General features: G+C 34.2%; 1 protein-coding gene across 1 annotated transcript; it reads right to left on the minus strand.

The window, feature by feature from the left end:
• Positions 1 to 206: 206 nt before the first annotated feature.
• BCLAF1 (BCL2 associated transcription factor 1) lies at positions 207 to 19,518 on the minus strand. Its single transcript, XM_079716567.1, has 11 exons — positions 19,405 to 19,518; positions 17,662 to 18,570; positions 15,725 to 16,390; positions 15,413 to 15,582; positions 12,935 to 13,040; positions 11,526 to 11,610; positions 8,714 to 8,889; positions 7,422 to 7,602; positions 6,158 to 6,304; positions 597 to 809; positions 207 to 429 (listed from the first exon to the last, which is right to left on the minus strand). The coding sequence occupies exons 1-11, from the start codon at positions 19,506 to 19,508 to the stop codon at positions 424 to 426; spliced, it is 2,763 nt and encodes a 920-aa protein (XP_079572693.1). The 5' UTR covers positions 19,509 to 19,518; the 3' UTR covers positions 207 to 423.
• Positions 19,519 to 21,968: the final 2,450 nt, after the last annotated feature.

Genomic DNA, 21,968 nt, shown 5'->3' on the forward strand with positions numbered 1-21,968 from the left:
TGGTTTCTATAAACAACTGCTATTCAGGGATTTGTATGTAGAGCTAACGTTTACTTCAGAATAAACATTAACAAACAGGGAGGGAAGAGAATCAGAACTTTCACAGAGCTGTACTTGACCATATCTTATAGACAAAGCAGAATTACAATGCATGTAACAAAAACAGTAAAAGTATTTTTTTTAAAAGTTGATAGTTACAAATATGGTACGTAACAATTTTCTACTTTATTTCAGTACAATTTTCAACATACAGTCTACTATTTTTCAGGATATTTGAAGACTTAAAACAAAATTTCTCTAGACTACTACTTGCAAACAGTAAAATTTAAGTAAAATGCTTACATTCTTATTTGAAAACAAAAATCATGTAAAAAAATGGTGGGTGCAAGTTCCGTTCTCTGTTGCAATCTCACTTCAGATTTACTATTCCTAAAAAAAAAAAAAGAGAGAGAGAGAGAGAAAGATTAGCAAAGACATGAAGAGTGAAAATGATCCAAAATAATCATTGTTCCTAAAAATTAAATAATTAACTAACTGGCCCAACAAACCCATACATAAGAAAATATATGAATCACTAACAAGTTGGAAATTTCTACCTTTTCTTCTTTGCGTCTGTCCTTCTTTTCTTCATTATTTTCCATGGTCTCTTCTTCATCTTCAACAATCCCGTCCCCTTGATATTTGTCATGAGTCCATTTTGGACTGCTACCTGATTTTTTGAAGTTAAAGCGCCCTCTGCCACGTTGAAAAGTACCACGACCTCTTCCTCTTTTGGCCCAATAATCCACACCATCATCTCTGTCATCATGCTACAGAAAGGTTAAAAACAATCATCAATGAAACGTTTTTCTTGTAAAGATGATTATATCCCCAATCATAAGTCATGGTATAAATTGTCTGAAGATTAGGTAAATGAGATTGGTGCTGTTCCAAAACACAAAACAAAACCAATAAAACTGAATTTTTCAACAAAAACATACTCCATCATGAAAGCAAACAGTTCATCCTATTGCTTCGTAACCCAAGCATTTGAGAGCTGCCCAATATTTTTGGACAATCTCAACTGCTAAATCACTGCCAATTTTCAAAATTTTTACTTTTTTGCTTTCCGTTTTTATTTCAGTCTAAGTCCACTTATTAATATACTGTGTATAAATGATAAAATAACCGATATTTTTCCCAAAAAAATTACCTGTCATAAATATGCAAAGCATAAAAATATCATTACATTATCAATAATTTACTAAATAAAACAGGTGATAAGAATTATAGTTTACATATAGCAACAGATTTTAAAAATCCTACTGAGATTTAAATCTAAATCAATGTGTATTACACATCAGTCTTCTTGGCAAGGAAATTTCACAAGCCAAATCATGATGGCATGGTCCCTAGAGTAATATCTCAACTTCTTTCTTCTTCACTAACCTAAAATAGTGCAGTTATTACAGCCCAACCTTAATTTTTCATTAGCTGCATCCAAAAACAGATGTTCCCCAAGTTACAAATTGTTCCTTTAATCAAAACACCTGCAAAATTGAAAAGTACTTGACTTTGTCGATAAGCAGAAGAGTATTACATCCCAAAGTACAAAACAAAAAGCCAAAGTTCTCCTGTAATGTAATTTAACTGCTGCCCACCTCAAACTTACTTTTAAGTTCCTACCTACAAAAATGGGAGTGACACCCCTTTATGAGACAACAGGCATAGTGCAAACAATGTTGCATACACTCTACACAAGTACAATCTACATACATAAGTACAACTTATGGAATACTGATATTGATCAACTGTCCAAAAGTCACTAAAACTTTTCAAATACATAACATGAACACATTTTCAAAACATGCAATGTGCCTTTGTGCATGTTCATGTAATACAGATCACCCTCCTGAATCACTTGAAAAGTTCACACATGTAATTAACAGACTATATGAAAAAGCCCTTACCTTCTAATAATCTAGCTTTATCAAACCAATAAAAGATGACTAGGCAGAGGTGTGCATGACTCAAAGAATGAACTTAGGAACTATCAAAAGTGTAAATTTCATTATGTCAGAAAGTTCAATTGTAAACCCAAAATAAACTATTTTAAAATAGTCTGCCACTCAAAATAATATGCACACACAATTACATAATTTCAGGCTCCCTTTTGGTATTAACACAACTAACTCTATATGGCCTTTATGCTTTCTTGTTTGTGGTGTTTACACAGTATTCCATGGATTTGTAAGAAGCAGCAAACAGCCATTGAAGCCAGAGGCATGGGTGTAAATCTTAACAGAAACTGTGTGACTTTACTTCCTCATTTAAAAAACCAGAGACAGCCTTGAAGGAACACAGACGATCTGTTAAAAAGTGCCCGGCCCAGTGCCTGACAAGCAAGCAATCAATGGTGGTGATAATGTTTATATGGTGCTTATTACTCATCTAATTCTCACAACCACCCTATAAAATACTGTTACTAACCCCATTTTAGATATAAAGAAATTGAGGCACAGAGAAATTGAGTAACTTGCCCAAGGCCACAGAGTCAATCTTTTCCACTGCCCCTTATGCCCATCATTCACAGAATACGTTTTCTAGGTATCTTGGTGACAGTAAATAGTTACCGTATGAGGTAGCTAAGAGCTGAAACAGAAAAAGCAGTGGCAAAGCCAGACACTACAGTTAAACTAGCCATTACTTTTAAATATACAATCATCTGAAATTAAAAAAAACAAAAGCTCCAAGATCACACTGTGTTTTTCAGAGGGTATCCCGGCAGCTACCTAAGTGACATTTTGATGCTAAGCACACTAACTTTTTAATTTTTCTTTTCGCCGCGCCAAGAGGCATGCGAGATCTTAGTTCCCTGACCAGGGATTGAACCCATGCCCCCTGCAGCAAAACCACGGAGTCCTAACCACTGGACCGCCAGGGAAGTCCCTAAGCATACTAACTCTTAATCCTCAAATTCTTACATCCAAGATTTTAGTCTTATTACAGACTAATTAAAATTAATTACTTCATAGATGACAAAGAGGATGTTAGATACTTATAATACACAGCCAACAATATGTTAACAAAGGAGGCCATATTAGAACCAAGACCTTCTGAATCCTCTGACCTTTTCTGTATAGAATGATCAAGTTTCAAAGAGTGAATTTATTAAAGCGCCAACCCAAACGTCCTTTCCCACAAGAGATTTTCTCTTCCTCAGATGACATCAACTCAACATGGAGAACTTGCCCATTTTAGTACTTTCCCACTTGCTCCAACTCTTCACATACTCTCACCTCTCCAGAGAATTTCAGGTTCTAAAGACTATTATCTTTCCTGGAATACTTACTATTGAAAACAGTACCTTATCTTTGCATAAATCAAACTTCTGAGAAGGAAAATTTCAGATTAAGAATGCAACAAATGTTACTATTGCTCAGTACTAGAGGAAAAATGAAACGAGCTTTAAGAACCTTTTGGAGCCCAAGGCATGGGTTCAAATCCTGACCCCACTCCTACTGGCCATGTACCCTTGGGTCAAGCTGCTCAACCTCTGTACCTCTGCGTTTTTCATCTATACAAGTGGAATAATGGTCCTACCTCAAAAGGACTTCATAAGCATGAAAATAAATTCATATATGTAAAATACTTAGAATGGTGCCTATCATAGTATATGCTCAATAAATGCTATCCATTATTTTTACTAAGTATTAAATGTTTCATTACTCTAGACAAAATTTCCATGTTTGTCAAAACCTAGGGGAATCTGTAATTTTCAACTTCATTTAGTCTCAAATTTTTTAAAATACTTCTATTCTCAACACTAGCTGTCTGAAAAGTCAGACCTATTCAGACTACGCAAAATATTTTAAATTTAAATTCCCAGGTAAAAACCAGAGTTGTCATTCCAATAGCTCATTAACTAAGAACAAAAATAGTTAATTTTGGAAACTGATTTATAAGAAAAAATGTGATGTGTTAACTTCTAGTGAGCATTAGTCTATGACAAATGCACGTTTATGTCTATATTTATATAAAAATGGAGGTTTTAAAACACAACCCAGAAAAGCAACATATAAAATGTTAAATAACACTCTTCTTAATTAGTATAACTGACACCTAGCTACATGACAATAAAAAATAATTATGTCCCAATTTAAGATAAAAACTATGATACTGGAGACTGAAAGAACGCCATAGAAAAATGAAGGTCTGGCCTAAATTAAATATTCGTAAAATGTTTAAGGGTGCTAAACAATTACTATCTACTTGTTCACCTCTCATTTCCCTGTTAACTTTTTGTCCTTTCACATTTGCTCTATTTGTCTGGCATTTTTACAATCACTCACTCCTCACTCCACCTTTGCAAGGTTGGCCTTTTAATCTCTTCTGACTGGATGATCTTACTGTGGCTTTGTGACTGCATGATGGCCCCTAGACTTTCTTCTCTCTCCATCTGCATGAGCAACTGCCTATTGCACATTTCCATTTAATTTCTGCCTGGCACTTCAATAACAGAACTTACTCTTCACCTCAAATTAGCTGCTTTCCCCTTTATTCCCTATCTTTGAGAGATTCCATCTTCTCACTACCAACACCCAACTAGTGGCTCCCTGAATAAGCCTTCATAAATGTTCTTTAAACTTTTCTCAAACCTATAGCCCCTTAGTTCAAACAATTATTTCCCAGATCTGTTTGTCACAACCATGATTTTCCAAACTCTGCTTAATTAACATCCAAATTTATTAAAGTATTATGGCCTTCCAAAATTTGGCTCCCGCTTTTTCTTAATTTTCCCAAACTTACACCAATCATCTAGCCATCTGAGTATTGGAGTTCTCTATTTAAGGATGTTTCACTCCTGCTTTCTTACAGTACACCTGCTCATCTTTTAAGCTCAAGATTCAATCCAAAATCATCTACGAAGTCTCTCCTAATCAGTATCTCCTTTGCAATAATCCACCATACGTATTTAGAATGTTCTCCATTACTAGGTCTCGTAAGCCAAGAATTGAAATCATATTTATCTTTCCATCTACAGCATAAACAGCAGTCTATTCATAAATTCTTAAATCGAAAAGGAGATAGGTCTTTTAAACTTTTCTGTAACTGAATAAAATGCCTTTCACTTTCCAGACTGTCAACTCAAGCATAAATTTCTCCTCACATGAGCATATGCTGTGTAAACATTATGCTTAACTTTTTCAGACTCTTGGTCATTAAAGTACCCCAAAAAGAGGCAAATGGAAATTAACTTTTGAAACAGCTACAATGCCCATTCTTCAAACAAAATATAGATCTACTTCAGAATACAGCTCTATAACTCTAATTTAGCTGATGGCATGGACAATTCAGGTTTATTCAAATATATTCATAAAAAGCCAAATGAAAGATACGTTTCTATATAATCCAGTACTATTTTCCTCCTTGCTTCGACAAAACAATTAGTCTTCAGAAATAGTCTCTAAAACATGACTTCCCTGAGAAGCTATGACAAAAATGAGTATTCTGGTAATAGTTTTTGGTATTTTCTCAAGTTTCTATAATACAGGAAAAAACCCTCTTCTCCCATGCCAAAGTGCAGAAAATTTCCATCATTACCTAGAGAATCTTTTAGGACCCACCTCCTCTGGCTTCATCCCTTATAAAACTACTTCAGAGAGAAGAGCATCACAAGGAAGCACTAAATTAATGTGTATCTAGCAACTTTTCCATAATGTAATTTTTCATCTTCCTATTACTCCAATAAAAGTTAACAGCCTCCTGAGAACCTTAATTACATGTACTGTGAAAGAATTCTTCTCCTTGTCTTTCAATTAAACAAATAGCTGCGATGATGAAAAGTAAATCTTAATTAGAAGCTTCTACAACTTTTACCGTCTTATAGACAGATACGAAATAAGTTACTGTTCTTCTCTGAATGTGGCTATCAAATCAGGTATATTTTTACTTTACCCTGATCAGCCCATAGGTGATATCAATAAAGTATAAACAGGACTAAAGGGACCCACATTTTCAAAACTTCAAAATCATCTGGGTAATGATTTATTTTAAAAGTTTCTTATATGATGGTAAAATCTTCTCATAGTAGTGGATACCTGTACTCAAAATGTATTCACCCAGTATGCTTTGAAAATTAATGCAAACCAAATAAACAGAGATTTCTAACACCCACCAAGAAGTACTTCTTGCTCTTTGGGGTATATTCTGGATCCCATTCCTCTTCCTTCGGTCTCTTTTGAAAAGTAGTATTTGAGTTGTTTGGACCAGTATTTGTCCCAGCAAAAACTCCTCTGGCTCTTCCTCTGCCTCTAATTCGAAACTGATTAACATTAACAAAGTCGTTTAGTAATGAAATCAAGAGGTATTAAGTTACATGCAAACTCTAATTTTACTGCAGTAACAAAAAACATTCCCTAATTTCTTTTCTAAATCTCAACTTCATGGCCACTGAGGCCAGTAAGGAGGCAAAAAATTCTGCCTACTGAAAGCTGAGTAGGGTAAGAAGAAATGCAGTCAACCTAATTAGTTGACAGTGCAGTCAGAATACTGCACTTTCAAGGCCTGAACTAAAATTTTTAAATAATCAAGTTGGTTTGTTTCCCTTCTACTAGCCAAGAGTTGTCTAATTCCTAACACTAACATCCCAAGTGTTCAACTACACCTATCACCATACAGGCAAAGCTCTTCTCTTTCCCAAATGATCTAATTAGTGAACCCCACTAATAACCAACTGGATACCTGCTCAAGGTAGGAACCTGAATCTGGAAATTAAAGAGTCAAGAGGATGCACTACTATGAAGTCATTAAATTAACAATTGTAACAAATTTATGGTAACATGGGAATAATGCATATGCTATGTAGAATAAAAAGAAAAGATATAATTTCTATGATTGATACACGGATAAACAAGAACTTGAAGAAAATAAGCAAAAATGAAAATAGTTGTCAATAAAGAGATGAACAAATGGATTTTTTTTGTTTGTTTCAAGGCATTTTTTTCAAGAACTAAGTGATTAAAGAAATGGATCTCAATCATTAACTTTGCTTGACTCTTGGGTCTCTAAGCACTATGTACAGTTACTGATTCCAATGTTAAGGAAAGTTATCTAGTTTATACAGATGCTTCTAAATCTCAAAATGGCATTTTACAGATGCTTCTAAATCTCAAAATGGCATTTTATTTTTTTAAAATCAGGCAAAAACATTTACTTTTTACTTTATATACAAAGAAAGCATCATCCCAGCTCCAGCCCTTCCTCACTCCCCCTAAATGGCATTTCTTAATGACGATATATCAAAAACCATTTTATTTTTCAAGCCTATAGGAGTAATGACTCACACAACAGACAATGTCTAAAACATATTTTACTTTCCTTATGTATAGTACTCTTAAGTAAAGTTCTACCAAATGATCAAAGATAATTTTATTACTTACAAAGGTTCCTCGTGGTCGGCTAACTCCTCCAAAGCCTGAGTATTCTTTCAGTTCATGGTGAGTTTTAAATTCTTCTTCTCTTTCCTTCTTACTCTCCTTTTCTTCTCGAGAACTGGGAGAAGAAGGTGATGCTGAAGAGGATGAAGATCGAGAATGATCTTGCTCTCTACTTTTATGTTTACTGCAAAATAAAGCAAACAAAAAATGTGTGCTATTTTTAAAAAAGATAAAAAGACCCTGTTGAATCTTATAATAAGAGGGATATTTTTCAAGTCAAAAAAACTATCCCCTATTAAAATTATTATGCAACTAAAATGATTGGGTGTTAAACTCTGACATAGTCTGTTTCCATTCTCCTTCAATATTCGTTTTACATCACTACTGAAAAACATGGTATGACATGCCAGTTAGAAACTAGCAGTCTGGCAACTTCAAGAATAAGGTTCAGTTCTTCAATATTTTTAACTTATTTTCATTTTAAGGAAAGAAAGAGAAGTGTAGGAAAAAGTAAGAATGGTCTTAAGGCCATGTTTCAAAATGAATGCAGTTTGTACACCCTGGGTGAGAACAGTTGATATCGTTTAGGCCATAACTCCGTTATTGAAATAAAAAGCATATGACATTACAAATACCAGTCATAAATTTAAAAACACAAGTAAAATCCACCATTTACCTAATGAATAGCAAGGAAAACAATTATCTATAATACTTCTTAGTATTCCTATTATTTATTTGACTCTATGATGATCAATTTTACAGGATTCTAACGCAACACCCGAAAAGGTCATACCTGCGGTAACTCTTACCACTTCTAACAGTATCCATGGAAACATTACTTTGAAAGGCTAATACACATTGCTATTTCAAAAAAACTAGTCCTTCCTCCCCCCCATCTCTCCCATGTTAAACCACTAGACATCAGTTTAAAATTCTTGTACTCTGGGTGTTATGAGTTGAAAAAGTGCGGAATCAAGCATAACGAACCAAAGTTCTTACACAAACTGTTTCTAGAAATGCACTGCATTGAAGTCCAACCTCCTGATGTAGCCTGGATAATAGGACACATTAATTTGTCATTTTTTTTTTCAGTGTTAGCTTGCTATTCCAAAGTTTTTGTCCTCATCCACCATAAGCCGTGTAAAAGACAAATATATTTTTGCTGTAAAACAAATAATTTTAATTGTTTAAATTTAAACATTCGATTACACAGTCAAAATTGAAAGCAATTAAGCTGACAATTATTAAAGGCTAATTAGAAGCTAAAACCTAACTCAGACAGTTTTAACAATTACCTGTCATCTTTGTAAGATTTGTATTCCTTGTAATCTTTTGGAGTTTTGTCCTGCTTTCTTGATCCACTGGATTCCCTGGAGCCCTTGGAATCCCCCCGTTCTTTACTTCTTTCTTTTCTCCGACGATCAATGTCATGCCGAAGATCAGCAGAATCACACCTTAATTTTTTATCTCCCTATAAAAGACAGATGTAAAATACAGATTTCAGGCAAACTATAGGGACAAAAATACATATATATGTGCATGTATGTGTGTGTGTGTGTGTGTGTGTGTGTACATACACACACAACCAAATTTTATGCCAGTTTCTAAGTTGGCATTTTAGTATCAGAAAAGAATGAGTAACATACTACTTCCATACTTAGTTTTTGTTTAAAAATGTAGTTGATGTTTTCACTAAACATTTGTGTACACAAGTATAATGGGACTGGGAAAATTATTAAAAGGTAATAATCTTGAAAATGTCATAGGTTTTTGTTCAAAGCAATCCATAATAAACTTTCATACAGTAAAATGGTAATTATTTTTCCACTCAGCACATCCTCATTATCATCCCTCATCCTTCAAAATGGTTTTTTATATAGTTTAACAATGATAGAGGTTATACTCAGTTGTGGGTGTAGCCATCTGCCTATAAAGTAAATGGATCTTAAAGTAATGGTTCTCATTATTTAAGCCTCGTTGTCATCAAGCTCTTCCCATATAAGTTGACCAACCCACTAAAAACCACTTCAAAAGTTAAGTATTCTGTAATTTCCATAACATGCAAGCGTAATATGATTAATGAAACCAACTGAGGTTGAACAAGGGTAGAAACAAAGCCAGAAAGGTATTATTCCCAATCCTGTACTCAGTATCTGGGCCATATACTGCCCTTTCTCAATTCAGGTATTGCAACAGACATTAGTTTAACTGGGTCACAATTCACCACCTCCTTCTTGTTCCATTGCTTTTTCAAATACTATATAATTTAGGAAGATGGAAAGAGGCATCTAGGAATGAAGAAAAATTATACATCAGTAAGATGCTAAGCAATGTGGACATGCTTGCTAGTATTCAACAATAAGAAGTACTTACTCTGGGAAGTCTAGCTATAATGTTCATAAACATTCATAAAACTATAAATATCTCTCCAAATGATACCAACTACTCACCTATTTGCTCCCACTGTAACAAGAAAAATCTAATCAAAAGCAAAAACCTTCCTATTCACCTAGTAATACATTATTACCAAGTCCACAAGTAAGATAAGTGAAAGTATTTTGTAAAGGCCAAACTATATATATATATATATATATATATATACACACACACACACATATATATATACACATACATACACACATATATATATAAACTACATAGTACTACATATATGTTAATTGTTCACTCGGATAGGAAGATAAAGGATAAAAAGCAATGTCATATCCTCTTGTCCTTCCATTAGTTATCACTATTTTCTCTCCTCTCGATCAAAATCAGTCTGAGTTGCAAAAGGGAAGGGACATGGGAACAGATGTATATGTATAACTGATTCACTTTGTTATAAAGCAGAAACTAATAAAAAAAAAATTTGAAAAAAAAATCAGTCTGAGTTAACGAAGAGAGAAGGAAGATACTCACTCTGTCAGAGTACAAGAATAGACTAAATTGTGGGCAAAACAAAATTAACCAATATTGAACCCAAGGTATTGAAAGTAAAAGCCAAAATTAGCATTCAATTCTCAGAATCTGGTTTTCCAAGATTAATGTGCCCCATGCAAAGAAACCACTTTCTTCCTAAGCTCTAAATTTCTTATCTAATGAATTAATAGCATGCCTAATTAAAATGGTTATATACTACAACCATTAATAACAGCTTCTAGTAATAAAAATGCCAATGTTTTCATAACAGCCCAATTATTCAACTCTGCAAAACAGATGTATTCTCACTCTTCCTATTAGAAAACCAATGTCCAAGAAGCTAATTACTTTCCCAATATCACAGAGACAGTACTCGGTGATGGCCAGAATTGGAACCAAACAATACGCTTCCAAGTTCCCTAGCCTTTTCACTACAACAGACAGTCGCTGCCTTTTAACCTTGCTCCACATTGCAACTAGACTTTTAAGGACTGTCATGTAATCTACCTAGAAAATGTCAATTCCAAATTATCCATTAATCAGAGTCCCTTAACGACTGAATTCCATACTTAAGAGTCCCCTGACCCCAACACCAGTAATTCCAGTCATTCAGACTCCTTTCTCAAGTTTAAAAGCATTCTTCCCCCTAATCCACAAAAACTGTAACACAGTTTTTGTTCCAAATGCTCATTTGTAAACCAGTTCTTAGAATGCTTATTTCTTAGTCCAGATCAAAAATGCCCAGTAGCATGGAGATTACTTCTTGTTCTCTCTGTGAAGAACCTAGAGATATTAATTTAGGCACACATAAATCAAGGAATATTTATTCTGGCTCATCCATTTCACCTCTAACAGAAACCCTAATATAATTTGTATCTTTGCTTTTATAATTTTCCTTTGTCTACTCATTGATCCTTTGCCCTTTTCTTAGAACGAGTTTCTTCCTTTCAGTAGCATTTTAAAAAATTATTCTTGGTCTAACTTAGATATATAGTACAAGTGTCAGCTTTATTTCTTCTAGGAAAATACACTATGTACGCTACCATAAATATATACATAATGTATTTACAAGTTACAGATGATATCCATAAACATTTTGCCTAAACAAACTATGCTTATTAGTACAATATCATTAAGCTGAAGTTAAAGTGAGAAAAAAAAAAAAAAAAAGGTCCATTCAAAACATACCTTTTGATTTTCTTCTTTAAAAACTCTCTCTTCCCCTGCTAAACGGGTGTGCTTCCTCAGGGCACTTGGAGAGATGTCAATTCTCCTTAATGTAAAATAAAGTCTATTTGTAGTCACATTAACTTTATGGTTCCACAAATTCCTAAAATTGTCCATTTTTGTAAAGGAAATACTAGACAGTTGTTTCTCTCCCAGTTGTCTAATTTAGCACAGCAAGATTATTAATCTAATTCCTAATAGATAATTAAGAAATAAAAACTATATTAAAAATGAATTAAAATGCTTCAAGCGAATTTTTATATATAAATGAAGCCTGACTTTTTTTTTTTTTTTTTTGCGGTACGCGGGCCTCTCACCATTGTGGCCTCTCCCGTTGCGGAGCACAGGCTCTAGACGCGCAGGCTCAGCGGCCATGGCTCACGGGCCCAGCCGCTCCGCGACATGTGGGATCTTCCCAAACCGGGGCATGAACCCGCGTCCCCTGCATCGGCAGGCGGACTCCCAACCACTGCGCCACCAGGGAAGCCCTGAAGCCTGACTTTTTAAGATATCAAGCTTACTTTAACCACCAAAAAAAGGAAAACATGTTTTGATTAAATTGGATATTATCATTTTAAGTGTTAATCATCATACAATTATAATACACTGTGTATCAATGAATATACAAATAGGATTATTTGTTCTTAAGTATCTCCAATATTTTTACAGATTCAGTAGATCTTTAGTTTTATTCTGTGCCTCTCCTTGCCTTTTCAAGCTAGTGTCAGTTTCATCTTCTCAGTGCCTCTTCAGCAGTGACCACCAAAAAAAACCATACCTACTTTGTATTAAGCACCGAATTAGATACTTTATAATCAATACTAATTGTCACCACCACCCTGCAAAACAGGCACTGCTATTCTTGTTTGTAGATAGGAAAAACTAATGTTAAATACCTTTTTTATCACAACGCAATTAAGTGAGAGAGCAAGGACTGGAACATAACCAACCGTCTGACTTCAACATTCACGATCTTTTCATGAAAAACAATTCTACCTTTCACCAAGCATTTTAATTTTACAAACTTACTGGAAGTAAATCGAATTCAAGGGTTACTTACTCTAGGCATCCAACCCCCTCCCAACATACAAATGTGGTAACTATTTAATTCCATACTGGCAAGTGATAAGAATTAGTATTTTAAGTTCTAACAACCAGTTTAAACCAAATAAAACTGAAAATTAAGAAGAAACAGTAAATTACAAACTTTTCAAGATTGGAAATATATTTATTCAAGCTATAAAATCAAAGTTCGTTTGTGTCATGACATCCATGTAGTTCCATATATCTTGTCTAAAGTTCCAACATAAACTTGTTTAAACAGTGTCTTCCTATCAAAACAACATTTTTACATGCCCAATATACATTACCTGTGTATCTCAGGGCTCTTTTGCCGGGCACTATGTTCTTCAGTGGCTTTCTGATACGAAGTGAACCTCTCGTTTAGGGTCACTGCAGCTGATTTGAAGTATTGCTCTGTTGATTTAGGAGAAACACTGCCCAGTTAGTTATCTTTACTTTAAGAGGGGTTTTCATTTGTGACAGAAGGGCATGTAGCAGGTGAAAAGAAAATAAAAATACTCAAGAAACCTAGCAGAAGAGAACCAAGGGTTACAAAGAACTCCTACCCTGTCCCTTGTAACTTCTTGTACCTCAACAGGTAACTGATGCAAAGTTCCTCACAGGTCCCTGTCAATATTGCATAAAGTCCAAGAACAATAAATATATTAAATTGAGTCTCTAATTCCATTTCAATAATGCGCTACACTTCCTCAAACAGAACAAAAAGGAACAATATGTGAATGTCCTTAAGCCTTGCCAATATGAACCAATGAAGTTAACTTCAAGTAATCATTTGCAGAAAACAAAAAACGCTACAATAACTACACAGCTAGTTTTAGTAAGCTAATCAAAGTATTTCAGCAAGAACTATGTTGACAACAAAATCTGGATTTAAGAAAAAACTGAATACTGCCATTTCAATTGGAAAAATATTTTTTAAATCAATTAACACTCACTGATTACTCCAAAACTCTGGCATCTTGGCAAACCTGACAGCACATTTGATATTACTGTCTTGTCTTTCTTTTAACAACTTTAAAATTAGTAATAGCAATACTGATTAGTTTTTAAACCATTTCAAAATATGCTGTAGATGTAATATAGAAAGACGTATAAAGTCATGAAATGTTACATTATGAAGCAAGCTATCTGCTTAACAGGTCAACATACATCTGTGTCAACTTACCGCCCAATATCCAGCACATGTCTCATAACCAATCATTAAAACTTGAAACGGCCACTACAAGGGTAGTGCCTCAATCATAATTCCATGAAACCCAGGAATTTGAGCTAGCAACTCAGTTTTTATGCCATTTTTGCCAGGAAGACAGAAGATTCAACTTTGCCTGTATCTTTCAACAGCTATTTTACTTTGAAACATGGATTTGCCATTTCAAAACATATTCCAGGACCTAGTTACAATGAAAAAGAAAACATCACTGGGCATTTTCAGCTCTATGCTAAGTAAGAGCTGTTCAGATCGGTTGCACAATACGAATAATGAAACATAACTACAGTTCTTTTAAAAAAAAAAAAAAAAAAGGAAAACGAAAAAGGAAAAATTTTATCAAAACCTGATCTCAAAATTCACCAATAAATTGTAAAATGTGGAGACAGGTCAAAAAAAGGTGAAAAAAGAAAAAATGTTAACGTTTCATATTCTATGCACCACAGTAATATGGTCATAAACTGGTTCACAAACCTAGTTATAGCCAAATAACAAAACTCTTTTGTTACTATGTTTAAATAATTACAGTCAAAATGAAATTCATTAACTAGTCACTGTTTTGAAATATCAAATGCATAAAGAATTTGCTAAAGGCAAGTTTCAGCTATTATGAGTTGTTCTCACATCCAAAGACAAACTTTTCAGAAAACGGCTTTTCAGAGCAACAGCCATGGAGATTCCTGGGTAAGAAACTATTTCAAAGTAAACTGCCTTTCAAACACAAAACCAAAATAATAAAAACAAGATCTATTTGCCCAAAAAGTCACATGCTAAAACCTTTGAAAATTATTAGTAATTTTGAAACTAAAACTACATACTAGTGAAAATAGAACATCACTACTCAGTTGAAATGAACACCCTTATCAACCCCAGGACCCAAAGAAATGTCATAATTATTATCCTAATCAGTCGCTATTCACAGAATCACTACTTATCCAACATACTTATAAATTTCTTCAACTTTTTCCCCTTTAAAAATCCTAATAATGTTTTTTCTGGTTTATTTATCATATAAAAAAGCCAAATATTATAACAAGTTAACTAATACAAAATTAACACAGGAAATTAACACTGTTTTCCCCCACTGGTTTCAAGTTTCTTTAAAAGTTAAAAAGAAATTCTTAATAAATAATAGTAACAATACTGCCCCACTTTGTTATAAATCCATGCCAAGAGTACATTAATACAAGTCACATGCATGCAATCAAAGATAGTCTGTAAGCACCCTGCACTTCAAATACAGTATTACGGTACATTTCAAAAAGACTTTTAGCATTGTATAAATCTACGTCATGTTTTATCATGATACAGATTTTTAGGATATGTTTTAATTCTATTTAGCATTTTAATCACTTTATTAAATATTAAAAATCACTTTATTAAATAGGTCTTAATGTTAACCAGACTGTTATCTCTTTCATGTAGTGTCATTTTTCCAAAAATTTAATAGTCTACATATACTTGCTAGCCCTGGGGTGCATTAATCATTACACATAGCTGTTCATTTTTTTACTTGCAAGAGAAATTTAATTCTCGATAAGAAACATACTAAACATACCTTTAACATGATGAACCAAGGACACAATGTGTTGAATAAATGACTCTGAAGTGCTTTTGCTGGCCTGTGGCAACTTAATGTGGTCAAAGATGGATCGGAATTCTTGCTCCTTCTTGACAGAATGGACAAGTGTACTAGCAAGTAGCCTGTCTTTAGTCAAGGAAGCAGGTCTGGAGCATATCGGTAACAGACACATACAAACAAAATATACCATTGGTTTGAATATGAAAATGGAAGTACATTCAGAAAATAATTAACTGGATTATTAACTAACCACCCACAGATTATTTATTAGGTATCAGTGTGGATTACCTGTTAGAATCATCAAGAGGAACAGGTGCCATTTTGAGTTTGACTTCGGGACGATGAGAATCACTGGCTATCATTTTGATCCTAAGTGGGCTCTCCTCTCTGAAGGTAGACTTTTCTCGTGCATCCAGATTCTTGTGTAGAGGGGGACTGTAATCAAAGAGGTCTTTGAGCTTTTCAGACTTTACCTGCTCAGGTGACTGAGTTTCTTTCTTTACTGTTATTCTCTCAGAATTTTTGTCGTCTTCCTTGTGCTTATCTTTTGTAGTGCTAGACCTTTCCACTACATATCCAGTCTCTTTAAGTTTATAATTTTTTTCTTCTCTAAATCCATCACTTTCTCTATTGCCTTTCAATGAAACTTTGGACTTGTACTTGGGTCCTTCCTCCTCAGTATTCCGGTGAGATGTAGTAGCAAAATTTTTGCCCTGATCTGCAAGAACTGACTTCCTGAACTGTCTATAATCCTCTGTCTCCTCTGTGTCATCCCCTTCTGAATCATTAAACTTTTGTTTTCCAGACTCTTTATCACTGAAGTAATCTAGAGCTTCCTGATCTTCCCATTCTCCCTCTGTCCTCCCTTTCTCTGATCCTTTCTCCTTTGGAGCCTCTTTATCCCTGGTATTACCCCTATCAAGCAGGAATACTCTAGACTCTTCATCTGTGAACCTGTGAATAAGCAAAGAAGAGGATGGTAACTCTGGATTGCATTCATTGCAGATCACTTGCATACTTAATAGTGCTTCCAATATCACAGGACCAGTAGTAAGAGGAAAAAACCCTACTGAAAAGTGCTTTTTCAGAGTCCACTTTTAAAAAGCATTAAAAGCATCCATACAACTTATGTACTGAGTTTTTAAATAAATTTACATATTAGACTTCCTAAAGTTTAAAAAAAGTAAAGCCATTCTCAAAAACCTGTTCTATTTATAGTCCACAATTCTGCACTAACAAATCCAAATTTCCAGAGATCCTAGAACATACAACACAGCTTAATTTCTGAGGCTAAGAACCACTAATAAACAATATACTTATCTATTAAAATTCTACTTATGATTATACTCAAAATCTCAGACTATTTCACTTATCTAATATAAAAGTTCAAAAAAGCAGACTTCAAGGGAATTAATATTAGATATTTAATAGTCTATCTGGATCACAAAATAGTTCATATATACTTTGCAGTAGAAAACGATGATTTCTGGCAATATTAAGTAGAAACTATGTATCAGTTCAATAAGAAAATTAATTTTAGATTGTACAGCACTAAACCATAAATAGCATGCTTGCAGTATTCCCTCATTTGTAAGTCAATCACACTACCTTAGCAACCCATTTTCATTAAGCTTTTTAGTAACCTTTAGCAATGCTTGAAATTAGAATTCAAACCAAGTATGTCTTTGAAATATTTACTTGAGTAAGAAATACCGTTTATTATCTTTTCTACAGTCAGGCAGATTCATTAAAAACTGGCAGCTGGACTGTTTATAATACCACACAAGAACATGTAATATAACTGCATTATTTAGGTAGGTCACATTATAATGGTGAAGGGAACAAAATAAATGATAAAATTAATCTGTTTTTACAACATGTTAACCATTAGTTATATTGTCTTTACTGTTTTTACAACATGTTAACCATTAGTTATGCTTTATGCTACTCAATTTCTCATTTATATTCTCAATCCTGGACTGACTAAAAATGGATAAAATGAGAAGGAGGAATATGAATTAGCTTCATAAGCATTTATTAGAACACTTCACTTCCAAAGTTAACAAGATACAAGTAAAAACAACTTGGAATTATCTTATAAAGAAGGAAGTCATGAGTAAAAATAGCTAAATACACATCACAATGCAATTTTTAGCCTTAAAATCCAAAAAGAATTCAAAGAACAGAAGTATTAATATTATAATCTAAATTCTCTTAGTTCTTACCTTTTTAAGAATTTTCCCGTCTTTGCAGTTTCCTGATCTCCACCATCAGGATAAAATGAGGAACGTCCCCTAGCCTCATCTCTTGGAGCATTCTGTGGTGTGATTGTCTTTGCAGGGCTTCTTCGTGAAGGGATGTGATGAATTGGACTATTCTGAGAAGGACTGTATCTACTAGACCCATTTCCAACAGAACCAGACCCTGACCTTTCAGGACTATGCTGAATGGAATGTGAATGCTGAGAGGGGGTGTTTTTTGCAGAGTGTACTGTACTGAGCATGGGGGCATCAGAGCAAGATGAACTCTGACTAGGTGGTGTAGCAATTGGTGAAGGACTATGGGGTGATCTGGGACTATTATCATACGCCGAAAGGCCAGGCCAAATATCACCAGATGTGGCTGATTTATTAAACTCATCAATAGATTCAGATGGGTCATGTTCAAATGTATCTTTCGGTTCCTCCTGTGATTTATTTTTCAAAGGACTCTCTTCTTGGGGCTCCCCTTCAGCTTTTTTGGTTTGTTTTTCCTGAGACCCTCGTCTTTTAGAGACAGGAGACTTGCTATACGGGGACGAGGAACGAGAAGAGGATGATCTTGGAGACCTAGATGATCTATATGACCGGCGAGATCTGCTTCGGGATCTTTGAGAAGACACGGATCTTCTTTTTGGACTCCTGGACCGTGACCGACCTCGTCTAGGACTCCTGGAGTGTCTTCTATTCCAAACAGGTCTATATCCACCGCGGTGATATCTACCTCCTCCTCCTTGGTAATACCCTCTACCCCTTCCTCTATACCCATAAGGTCGTCTCATTCCTCTATTATTTCTGTAATCTCGGCGATAATCTCTAGAATACATGCGATCTCTACTACGAGATCTTGAATATGTCCTGGAACGAGACCTAGAACTAAAAATGAAATAAATATCAATGCAAGAAAAATAAACTGTTACATCCTACAATCCCAAATACTTCTGGTTGAATATAACATGTAAATAAAATATCAAAGCCAAAAATGTATTTTTTTAAAAGCCCTCATTTATACAAAAGTAAAAGTTTACTGTTTTCAATGAAGAAAATCTCAATTCTAAGGTAAATATTGAGAAAATAAAGGACTTAGGAATGAAGGCACAGAAAACGGGAAAAAATTGACAACCAACAATAGGACACACTAACAAATTACAGTACCTTTATGCAGGCACTTAAAGTGATAGTGTTAAAAGAAAATGTAATGCCATGGAAGAATATTCACCAGTGAAATACCATTGGCTAAATGCATGCATAATAAAAAGTTAGGCCTAGAAAAATAGTACAGGAAAATCATAAACAAGTATTAATTAGTAATGAAATTATGGTCACTTTTATTTTCAACTTGTGGTCTCTATTTTCTATGTTAAAGAAAGACAACCAGAGTTTATCATTTTTAAACAATAAACCTATTGAGACCTCAGAGTCAGAAATGAGAAACTATGAAACAGTATGCAAAGACTGCTTACTGCCAAATAATTCTTACATTATCCAATTCATCTATTAACATTACAGCAGTTCCCGCTTATCTGCAGGAAATACATTCCAAGACCGCCAGTGAACTAACTCTAAAACAAGGATAACAATAGATCCATTCACAGGGTTCTTTGAGAATAAAACATGTTAATGAATGTAGCACTCTGTGTAAGCACTTCATAAGTATTAGCTGATATGATTATCATCATTATTTAAGGAATTAAAAGCACAGTAATTCACCTGTATCTCTTCTTTCTTGAGTGTGATCTTGATCTTGATCTTGAACTAGACTGTGATCTAGACTTTGATCTTGAAGAGTGTGATCTAGAATTGGAGCGACCCATTTCTTTTCTCCTAGTCAAATGAGAGAGTGAAAAAGGTTAAAATCAAAATACAAGTGAAGAAGTTTCAATTATTTAACATTTTCAGATACAAATTGAATTTACAAGACGTAAGTTTCTCAAAGGATATTACTCAGCATTATTCATGAGTACTAAGACAGTCAATTATCCCTGACTAAAACTGTATTTTCACCTACATGACAGGTACTGTATAGTGAAGACACAACAGAAGATTTCTATGGACTGCCCCACCTACGTGCCTCAATCCAAAAAGGCAGCAGCTGCAGAAGCCAGAAAGAGCAATGATATCAGACTACAGCAGCATGTTAGATGTTATTCCATGCCCAATACAAATGCCTACCTCTCCTGTAAAAAAGATAAATAACATCAGAGTAATACAGATAACGAACCTGAAAAAAAGAAAATACAAGTGGCGTAATACTAAAAAATATAGAATAAACCTACCCGACTGCCATCATAAGTGCTTTATGGCCTTGAAATAGGACTAAATTGACCACTCCATGTATACAATACTGCTTGGAATGGTGATGGATAGTCTCCTAGTAGAATAAAGGTCACTAAGTCTGAACAGCTGGAGCCATGGCTCTGCTTTCAATAGTCATGACTGCAGAATAAAAATGGACTTATGTGTCAATGCCTAGTTCACCCTGTAGCCTTCTGGTGAGAAGATGAAAAAGGATAAAAGATGAATAAACTGAAGAGATTGCTGCAAGAAAGAGATAATTTGGAACTACAAGAAAAAGAGACCTTGGGCACTAGTATTCTAACTTTTCTAAACACCACCTAGTATCTAATACAATAATCAGACCTCACAGAAATCAGTTAACAGGACTAAATGATTTATAAGATCTACTCTTCACAAAATTAAACATATACATATGTCTCCCAACTTTATTCCTGCTACACTATTTCCAAATTTCCACTAACTTATACAAAATAAGTAATTTTTCCCATAAAAATCAACTCACTAAACTTTCTTAATAGCCTGCAATTGCCATATATTTAAACCATTTCTCCTACCACCAAAATGTTTTAAGGCACTTATTTGACCTACCTAGACTTTGCTCAGTATTATGAAATAGTATTTGAAAGTACTAAGATGAGCTGAATTATAGAGGAGACAATGATGTCTGCATACTTCCTCACCCAAAAACCACATAAATGACAAATTCAAGGGGTGTCAAATATTTATTTTAAGACAAAACATACCTATCTTCAAAGAGACAAATACCAGCTTTGTCTTTTCTGACTCTTAATTCCAAGTAAGTTAAGAAATACATAAAGACAGTACTCTCCTCAGAATTGTAGTGAGGATTAAACAAGTTGATACATGTAATACACTTAATACAATGCTTAGCACATAATAAGCAATCAACTTTAACTACCTTAACACCCACATAAGGGGAAAAAGGCTAAGTTACAGAACTCCTCTTGCATGCATAAAGGAAGGTAGTTACATAAGCAGAGTTATTTTGTCTTGTTTTATTTTTAAGTAACTTTGTGTGTTCTGAGTCTTTAAGCAGGTGTGTTTATAGAAGTAGAAGCAGGCACAAAACCTAGAACCATAAGAGATAGATAATCTTTTCCTTAAAACTAACTTTTAAAATCTGGCTTACTTCATACAAGTCACCAGAAAACCCCCAAGAGCTTCAGACCACATCACTTTTAATCAGTCTAAATCATGGGTTCAAAAGTCACATTTTCTTTAATAAGCCAAAACTGATAACTAGAAAAAAGGATATTATTTACCTTGGGTTTTATGCAGGGTCAAGCAGTCAAGTGAAGTCTTTGAGATACTGTAAAATTCTTCCTGGAGAGAATGTTCTGAGAAATTAAATTCTAAATTCAAACTCCTAGCAAAGATAAAAAAAAATATGAATGTGAATTATGGTAAATTAAAAATCCACTGTTTACAAGGCATCACACTCAACACTGCTATAAAAGACTCTTAATAAAGGCACTAAATATTTCAGGGAATGGGAAACTGATTCAGGAAAGAAATTTTTAACCACAAAAGCTTAAAGGAACTTAACTTTTTTTGTTTCAATCAGAATGCAGCAGTGCATTATGAAACTGAAGCATCTTTAATTCAAACACCTGAATTCTAATTTTAGCAATTTGGGCTTTAGAAAACAGAAGCTATGCTGTCATCCTATCAGAAAATTCCAAAGTGGCTGGCATAAGTGGCCATCTTGGTATATCAAAACATGTCGTGTATCTATAGTTAGTATTCATAACGCTACAGTTTGTACCTTAACTACAATGAGTTTATTTTAGTGCTCTGCTATTTATCTTATTCTCTCCTGGTCACTTCCTTTCATACAGTGTGGTTTCATTTGAAGCTGGTTTTTTAAATTCGTGTAACAGCCATCACAGTAATTCTAATTTTGTGCTTAAAAGCATTTTGATACATGTACAGATGTTCCAATAAAAGAACAGCCA

The sequence above is a fragment of the Hyperoodon ampullatus genome (assembly GCF_949752795.1).
Source record: "Hyperoodon ampullatus genome assembly, chromosome: 12".
NCBI lineage: Eukaryota > Metazoa > Chordata > Mammalia > Artiodactyla > Ziphiidae > Hyperoodon > Hyperoodon ampullatus.

What these genes read in the sequence shown, in the direction of transcription:
- BCLAF1 (XM_079716567.1), bottom strand. Translation starts at nt 19,508, where the DNA reads ATGGGTCGCTCCAATTCTAGATCACACTCTTCAAGATCAAAGTCTAGA. An exon ending in CTTGGTTCATCATGTTAAAG is followed by an intron (nt 13,041 to 15,412) that starts GTATGTTTAGTA and finishes CTAAATCAACAG; the next exon opens with AGCAATACTTCAAATCAGCT. An exon ending in TTAAAGAAGAAAATCAAAAG is followed by an intron (nt 8,890 to 11,525) that starts GTATGTTTTGAA and finishes TGTCTTTTATAG; the next exon opens with GGAGATAAAAAATTAAGGTG.